An 8,839-nucleotide genomic window follows, 5' to 3' on the forward strand; every position below is an offset into this window, starting at 1 on the left:
GCGTGGGTCAGGGCTGCTCAGGCTTCTCCATCACCCGGAGGACATTTGCAGAGGGTCATGTTAAAGATGGGTGTCAAGGAAGGGGATTACCTGAAAGGGAAGAAGTGTGTGCTTTGAGTTTTCTCCCCTGGGTTGGCTGGGTGGGCAGTGGGAGATGGGAATTGATTGCTCTGCTCTGGAGTAGGCAATGAGACCCTAGTTCTTGTTAGGACTTGCCTGAGCTGCCCTTAGCCCCTGCACACACCGAGATGTCCCTGGGCAGTGCTCTGCTGCCAGGAGGTGTCTGCAGGGCAGAGCTGAGCACGCAGCAGGGCGGATGGGCTCTGTGAGCATGAAGAGGGAGGAGAGGTGAGGGCAGAGAAACAGGTCCTGGCCCAGAAGAGCTCCAGGCAGCAGAGCCATGGGCAGCTAGGAAGAGAGAACTGCTCCCAGAAAGGCCATGGCAGGAGGGGTTCAGGCACCTCCCTGCCATCCCCTGCAGTGCAGATGCTTTCCCTGGAGCAACCCCCTGCTCTCCTCACTCACACAGCAGAGCCTCTGCCCTTCATGTCATGGACACTTGGCCATGAGTTGCCTTCCCAGCAGCCTGACCACCAAAGAGGAGAAAAACTCAAGCCTCTGACTGTGTCTCCCTCTCCTGCCTCCCTTGGCAGGGGAACTCTGGCACGTTCTCCTCTTCTCCCTGCCGCCCTTGTTCTTACTGTGACACTCACTGCTTTGGGGGGGTGAGGATTCAAGTGCAGCTCAGACACCAATGCTGTGTCTACTGTCATGCCCGTATGTCCGTGGAGGAAAAGCATCCAACTCGCACCCTGTTAACCTTTGGGGCTCTGGGTACTGCAGGGTGTGCGGCTGGCACACATCTCACCCTCCTTCCAGGACACAGGAGATTTAGGAGAGTTGAGTCTTTCCTTGGGAGGTCCTGCTGGGCTGCAAGCTGCCCGCCAGTAGGGCAAAGCTCTCCCGGGGCATCTCTATGTCATGCAGGAGCCCCATGGAGAAGACACCTCGGTGCTAAGGCCATTGAAATGCTGCTGGGTGGCTGTATGTGGGCAGCTGTAAGGAGTCCTCTGTGTCCGTGGTTGGGAGGGGAGAGCTGAGATCCTCCTCAGGTACAATGGGGTGAGGGCTTTGGAGATGTGCACTCAGAACGTGGATTCCTCTGCTCCCAGCAGTGTCTGGTTTCTTTCGGGGGAACACACGAGTGCCCTAGTCCTCCAGCTGAAAGAGCTGCCAGCACAGGGCAGCTGAGATCCGGGCTGATGGACAGAGCGGCTGTCCTCACTCTGCACTGAGGGACAGTCCCTTTGCCTCTCAGGACCCACACGAGTTCACTTGCAGTGCAGCAGAAATGCCCGGGATTTCTGCATTAGAAACTCTGCTCAGCTGTGGTGGGGCAACCAGACCAGAAGACACAAACCAAAAACCCCCACAGCCCTGCTCTGCAGGCAGGTGAATTGGCAGCGACAATGCTGAGAAGCTCTTTGATATCACGAGTGGATTTAATCTGAGATCACCCCATGTTCCTGTTTCCCTGTTGCTGTGGGGCAGGACTGACTCCTCCAGAGCCCACAGCAGAGCCTGCGGCTCCCTGGGGCACCCTCAGCCAGCACCAACCAGAGCTTGTGCAAGGGACCTGCCAAAGGTCTTCCTGAATGGAGAGAGACACTTTGGGGGGGGTTTCTATGAGAAATGTCTTTGATTTTGCTCAGAGAAATCTATCCTAACTTGTCACTGTCTTTTCCCTCTTGGACAGTCCCCCATGCCCAGAGGCAGCAGATGCCCAACACCAGCTCCATCACCCACTTCCTCCTCCTGGCCTTCGCAGACACGCGGGAGCTGCAGCTCTTGCACTTCTGGCTCTTCCTGGGCATCTACCTGGCTGCCCTGCTGGGCAACGGCCTCATCATCACCGCCATAGCCTGCGACCACCGCCTCCACACCCCCATGTACTTCTTCCTCCTCAACCTCTCCATCCTTGACCTGGGCTCCATCTCCACCACTGTTCCCAAATCCATGGCCAATTCCCTCTGGGACACCAGGGCCATCTCTTACTTGGGATGTGCTACTCAAGTCTTTTGGTTTCTCTTTTTAGTTGTAGCAGAGTATTATATTCTCACCATCATGGCCTATGACCGCTACGTTGCCATCTGCCAACCCCTGCACTACGGGACCCTCCTGGGCAGCAGAGCTTGTGTCCACATGGCAGCAGCTGCCTGGGGTAATGGGTTTCTCACTGCTCTGCTGCAAACTGCCAATACATTTTCACTGCCACTCTGCAAGGGCAACACTGTGGACCAGTTCTTCTGTGAAATCCCCCAGATCCTCAAGCTCTCCTGCTCACACACCTACCTCAGGGAAGTTGGGCTTATTGTGGTTACCCTTTCATTAGGATTTGGGTTTTTTATTTTCATTGTGGTGTCCTATGTGCAGATCTTCAGGGCTGTGCTGAGGATCCCCTCTGAGCAGGGGCGGCACAAAGCCTTCTCCACGTGCCTCCCTCACCTGGCCGTGGTGTCCCTGTTTGTCAGCACTGTCATATTTGCCTACCTGAAGCCTCCCTCCATCTCCTCCCCATCCCTGGATCTGGTGGTGACAGTTCTGTACTCGTTGGTACCTCCAGCAGTCAACCCCCTCATCTACAGCATGAGGAACCAGGAACTCAAGAATGCCCTCAAGAACCTGATTCAATCCATAGTATTTCAGCAGCAATAAGCTGCCCATCTCTCTTCACAAGGTTTCTCCAAGTGATCTCAGGCAACTTGTGCCCTTTGGGCATTGTACTGGTTATAATCGTGTTTGCTCAGAAATGTTTGCTTTCACCCTCCTTCTCAAGAGACTGAAGCCAGTCTGTCTGGCCCAAAGGCCTTCTCTCCATGAGTCTATCACTGCGTCAATGCTGGCCTCCTTTGTGGCATGTCTTTAAATAAAGGGGTTTGCCTCCGTGCAGCGTGTGCAGCTTGGGCTCTTCTTTCCACAGTGGAGTGCAGAATACGCTCAGGGAATTGCAGGCTAAAAGGCCCTGCTGTTGGGCTTGGGTGCTGCATTGGCTTAGGGGGACAAGGGCATGGCTTGATGTGTGAGGGAATGAGGGCTGGAGTGAGTCCTCACTTTACTGGTGCCCAATGCCATGGAGATCCTGGACGGTCAAAAGGCTTATGCTTGAGGCTCTCTCACATATGACAGGGCTGGTCAAAGATGCCCGACCTTTGAATCATAGAATCATAAAATCATTAAAGTTGGAAAAGACTTCTAAGATCATTGAGTCCAACCGTCACCTCAACACCACCATGCCCACTACACCAAGTCCCTAAGAGCCTCATGTAGACATCTTTTAAATACTTCCAGGGATGGTGACTCAACCACTTCCCTGGGCAGCCTGTTCCAAGGCCTGACCACTCTTTCAGTAAAGAAATTTTTCCTAATATCCAGTCGAAACCTCCCCTGGCACAACTTGAGGCCGTTTCCTCTCGTCCTATCACTAGTGATTTGGCAGGAGAGACCAACACCCACCTCGCTACAACCTCCTTTCAGGTATTTGTAGAGAGCGATAAGGTCCCCCCTGAGCCTCCTCTTCTCCATGCACAACAACTCCTGTTCCGTCAGCCGCTCCTCATCAGACTTGTGCTCCAGACCCTTCACCAGCTTTGTTGCCCTTCTCTGGACACGCTCAAGCACCTCAATGTCCTTCTTGTAGCGAGGTGCCCAAAACTGAACACAGTAGTTGAGGTTCGGCACCCCCAGGTCCTTTTCCTCTGGGCAGCTTTCCAGCCACTCTTCCCCAAGCCTGTAGCGTTGCCTGGGGTTGTTGTGACCCAAGTGCAGGACCCGGCACTTGGCATTGTTAAACCTCATACAGTTGGCCTCAGCCCATCGATCCAGGTCCCTCTGCAGAGCCTTCCTGCCCTCCAGCAGATCAACACTCCTGTGCAACTTGGTGTTGTCTGCAAACTGACTGAGGGAGCACTCAATCCCCTCGTCCAGATCGTTGATAAAGATATTGAACAGGACTGGCCCCAGTACTGAGCCCTGGGGAACACCGCTCGTGACCGGCCACCAACTGGATTTAACTCCGTTCACCACAACTCTCTGGGCTCGGCCGTCCAGCCAGTTTTTTACCCAGTGAAGAGTGCACCTGTCTAGGCCATGAGCCACCAGCTTCTCTAGGAGAATGCTGTGGGAGACAGTGTCAAAGGCTTTACTGAAGTCCAGGTAGACCACATCCACAGCCTTTCCCTCATCCAGTAGGCGGGTCACCTTTTCATGGAAGGAGATCAGGTTGGTCAAGCAGGACCTGCCTTTCATGAACCCGTGCTGGCTGGGCCCGATCCCCTGGTTGTCCCGCACATGTCTCGTGAGCACCCTCAAGATGAACCGCTCCATAATCTTCCCCGGCACCAAGGTCAGGCTGACCAGCCTTGTAGTTCCCCAGATCCTCCTTCCGGCCCTTCTTGTAGATGGGCATCACGTTGGCAAGCCTCCAGTCATCTGGGACCTCCCCAGTTAACCAGGACTGCTGGTAAATGATGGAGAGTGGCTTGGCAAGCTCCTCTGCCAGCTCCCTCAGTACCCTCAGGTGGATCCCATCCAGCCCCATAGACTTGTGAGCATCCAGGCAGCGGAGCAGGTCGTTAACTGCTTTCTCTTGGATTATGGGGGGTTTATTCTGCTCACGGTCCCTTACTTCCAGCTCAGGGGTCTGAATACCCTGACGATAACTGCTCTGACTATTAGAGACTGAGGCAAAGAAGGCATTGAGTACCTCAGCCTCCTCCTCGTCCTCGGTGGCACTGTTCACCTCCACATCCAATAAAGGATGGAGATTCTCCTTAGCTCTTTTTTTGTCATTAATATACTTCTAAAAGCACTTTTTGTTGTCTCTCATGACAGTGGCCAGATTGTGTTCTAGCTGGGCTTTTGCCTTTCTAATTTTCTCTCTGCACAACCTAACAGAGTCCCTGACTGCAGACCTGCTGCTCTGAGGAGGACCAACTCAACTTGCCCTCTGGTGGGGCTCCATTTATACCCTAGTTGAATCTGACCTGTGGTCAACTCTGACTGGCTGAGAGCCTTAACTTTCTTACTCCTCACCCGAGGTGTATACATGACCATAATTACTGACCTAAAGTGCGTACGTGATGGTTGGCACTCGCCACTGTAAGGGTGCAAAAAGTAAGGACGCAGCGGTCCTGATGCCCCCCCTGCCACAAGCTGCTTCTGGGGAAATGGCAAAACCACTGACACAGACTCCTGCTCGAGATGCTGGAGAACCCCTTCACTGGACAACAGACAAGGGAAAGGCGTCTGAGCTTTTGAAGACACATTAACGACTGCACCTGCTCTGGGATTGCCAGACTTCATGTTTGTACGTGAAGAAATGTAACTATCCCAGCCAAAACCAGACCAGTCTGGTAGCTCAAGGACCCTTTGCTTGTGTCCCTAGGACAGCTGCCGCAGCACTCCTGGTTGAACAGAGTGACAATGTGGTGCTGGATCCCCTCTAGTCGTACAAAGGCCACATGAAATTGAAATGCTGCTGTCACAGCGCCTTACCCAGGCACTGGGTACATCATTATGAGCTGATTCTCTTAACGGTGGAAAACATAACAATGAAGCGATGTAACACGCTGAACCCTGCTACTCTGCTCCCTCCTCCTGAGGAAGGAAATCCACATCCTGATTGTGTGGTAACAGGCTGCGAAGCCAGAAAGACTTGAAAATATTTAACAGACGTACCATTTCCAGATCCTGATCTTGAACTCTGTGTAGACAGGTCCTCATATTATCTGAACAGTAACTGACTTAGAGGTTATTCAGAAACTCCTGAAAATGAAGTAGCAGAGGCTTCAGCACTCAGTCTGAAGCTGAGTGCCCAAGCAGCAGAATTGATTGCATTAGCAAAGACTTTCCAGCTGTCCAGAGAAAAGACTGTAAATATTTATACTGACTCTTGGTATGCATTTGGAGTATGCCACACCACTGGACAGTTACGGAAGCAGCGCGGGTTTATAAGTCCTAGTTAGAGTAAGTACTGAACTGTTAAAAACTCTACAGTTGCTAAAGAAACTAGCTATCATTCATCAGTGTGGAGGGTTGATCTTGCCTGGCCGCCAAGTGCCACCCCCAAGCTGCTCTATCACTCCCCCTCTTCAGCAGGACAAGGGGTAGAAATTAAGATGGCAAACTTGCGGGATGAGATGAAGGCAGTTTAATAAAGAAAAGCCAAGGAAACAAAAAGATTATTCTCTACTTCCCATGAGCAGGTGATGTCCAGCACTTCCTGGGAAGCAGGACCTCAGTACACATAGCTGTTTTTTTCAGTAGGTAAATGCCTTAATAATTAATGCCCCCCTGCTGCCCCTTTCTCTTAGCTTTTAATGCTGAGCATGACATCATATGGTATGGAATATCCCTTGGATCAGTTTGGGTCAGCTGTTCTGGCTATATCCCCTCCCAGCCTCTTGCCCACCCCCAGCCTACTGTCCGTGGAGGGGGTGGTTGGAGCGACAGCCTTGGTGCTGTGCGAGCACTGCTCAGCATAGCCAAAACATTGATGTGTTATTAACACCGTTCTAAATACAAAACCAAAGCACAGCACTATGAGGCTGCTATGAGGAAAGCGAACTCCATGCCAGCCAGACCCTGTACCTGCACATGTGCTTGCATTGCTTTTGTATGTGTACGTGTATTTGGTTTATGTATAGTTCTATGAGTAGTTCTTTCTCTAGCTGAAATAGTATCAGCAACCACATCTCTGCCGGTGTCTGTACCACTGATGGTCTTAGTATTGGTTTGACTACCTGTAATGGTATCGCTGTCTCTATACTGGTATCGGGATCTGTAATGGTATTGGTAATGGCATTTGTAATGGTAATTGTACCTTGTCCTGGTTTCGGCTGGGATAGAGTTAATTTTCTTCCCAGTAGCTGGTATAGTGCTGTGTTTTGGATTTAGTATGAGAAGAATGTTGATAACACCCCGATGTTGTGGTTGTTGCTAAGTAGTGTTTATGCAAAATCAAGGACTTTTCAGCTTCCCGTGTTCTGCCAGGTGCACAAGAAGCTGGGAGGAAGCATAGCCAGGACAGCTGACCCAAGTGGCCAATGGGGTATTCCATACCATATGACGTCATGCTCAGTATATAAACTAGGAGGTGCGGTCCAGGAAGCAGCGATCGCTGCTCAGGGACTGGCTAGACATCAGTCAGCGGGTGGTGAGCAATTGCATTCTGCATAACTCATTTTGTATATTCTATCATTATTATTATTATTATTATTATTATTATTATTATTATTATTTTCCCTTTCTTTTCTGTTCTATTAAACTGTCTTTATCTCAGTCCATAAATATTTCTTTTTTTTTCCTCGATTCTCTCCCCCATCCCACTGTGGTGGCGGGGAGTGAGCGAGCAGTTGTGTGGTGTTTGGCTGCCTGCCGGGTTAAACCACAATCATCTGTATCAGTATGTGTAATGTTATCAATATCTGTAATGGGATTGGAATCATAAAATCATAGAATAGTTGGGGTTGGAAGGGACCTTTAAAGGTCATCTAGTCCAACCCGCCTGCCGTGGGCAGGGACATCTTCAACTGGAGCAGGTTGCTCAGAGCCCCGTCCAACCTGACCTTGAATGTTTCCAGGGACGGGGCATCTACCACCTCTCTGGGCAACCTGTGCCAGTGTTTCACCACACTCATTGTAAAAAAGTTCTGCCTTCTGTCTAGTCTGAAACTACACTCTTTTAGTTTAAAACCATTCCCCCTTGTCCTATTGCAACAGGCCCTGCTAAAAAGTCTCTCCCCATCTTTCTTACAAGCCCCCTTCAAGTACTGAAAGGCTGCCTCAGGTGTCCTCAAAGCCACCTCTTCTCCAGGCTGAACAACCCCAACTCTCTCAGCCTTTCTTCACAGCAGAGGCATTCCCTCCCCCTGACCATTTTTGTGGCCCTTCTCTGACCCACTCCAACAGCTCCATGTCTTTCCTGGGCTGAGGGCTCCAGAGCTGGACGCAGTGCTCCAGGTGGGGTCTCACCAGAGCAGAATGGAGGGGCAGAATCCCCTCCCTCGACCTGCGGCCACGCTGCTTTTGATGCAGCCCACGATACGGTTGGCCTTCTGGGCTGTGAGCACACATTGCTGGCTCATGTCCAGCTTTTGCTCCACCAGGACCCCCAAGTCCTCCTCGGCAGGGCTGCTCTCAATCCCTTCATCCCCCAGCCTGTATGGATACCGGGGGTTGCCCCGACCCAGGTGCAGGACCTTGCACTTGGCCTTGAATCTCCTGACGTTCACACAGGCCCACTTCTCCAGCTTGTCCAGGTCCCTCTGAACGGCATTTGAATGGCATGCCCTCTGAATGGCATCCAACTCCTCGTGGAGCTCGAGAGGAAAAGGAAACAGTTCAATCTCTGCTAGCAAGGTCAGGCTTCGCAGGAAGATTACAGAGCCATGATTCGCATATATGCAGGGAGAAGACCCAAAAGATCAAAGCTCCACAAGAGTTGTGACTGGCCAGGGTTGTGTCACAGGGACAAAAAGAAGGGCTTTTTCAAGTACGGGAATGGCAAGAGGAGGAGGTCAAAAGAATGAAGATGGTCACCTGACGACTAATAGGGATGAAGAGCAAGTGGAGGCATTCCATGCTTTTCCTTGGAGCCATAGAATATCTCGAGGTGGAAGGGACCCATAAAGATCATTGAGCCCATCTCCCTGCGCCTCACAGGACTACCTAAAATTAAACCATATGGCTAAGAGGAGTGTCGTCGAGATGCTCCTTGAACTCTGACAGGCTTGGTGCTGTGACCACTACCCTGGGGAACCTGTTCCAGTGACCGACTACC

The 8,839-nt window shown here is 51.5% G+C and overlaps 1 protein-coding gene across 1 annotated transcript; it reads left to right on the plus strand.

Moving 5' to 3' along the window:
* The first annotated feature begins 2,124 nt into the window (after window positions 1-2,124).
* On the plus strand, window positions 2,125-2,715 carry LOC142076421 (olfactory receptor 14C36-like). Its single transcript, XM_075138723.1, has one exon. The coding sequence runs from the start codon at window positions 2,125-2,127 to the stop codon at window positions 2,713-2,715; it is 591 nt and encodes a 196-aa protein (XP_074994824.1).
* Window positions 2,716-8,839: the final 6,124 nt, after the last annotated feature.

This window comes from Calonectris borealis, unplaced genomic scaffold, assembly GCF_964195595.1.
Source record: "Calonectris borealis unplaced genomic scaffold, bCalBor7.hap1.2 HAP1_SCAFFOLD_49, whole genome shotgun sequence".
Lineage (NCBI taxonomy): Eukaryota > Metazoa > Chordata > Aves > Procellariiformes > Procellariidae > Calonectris > Calonectris borealis.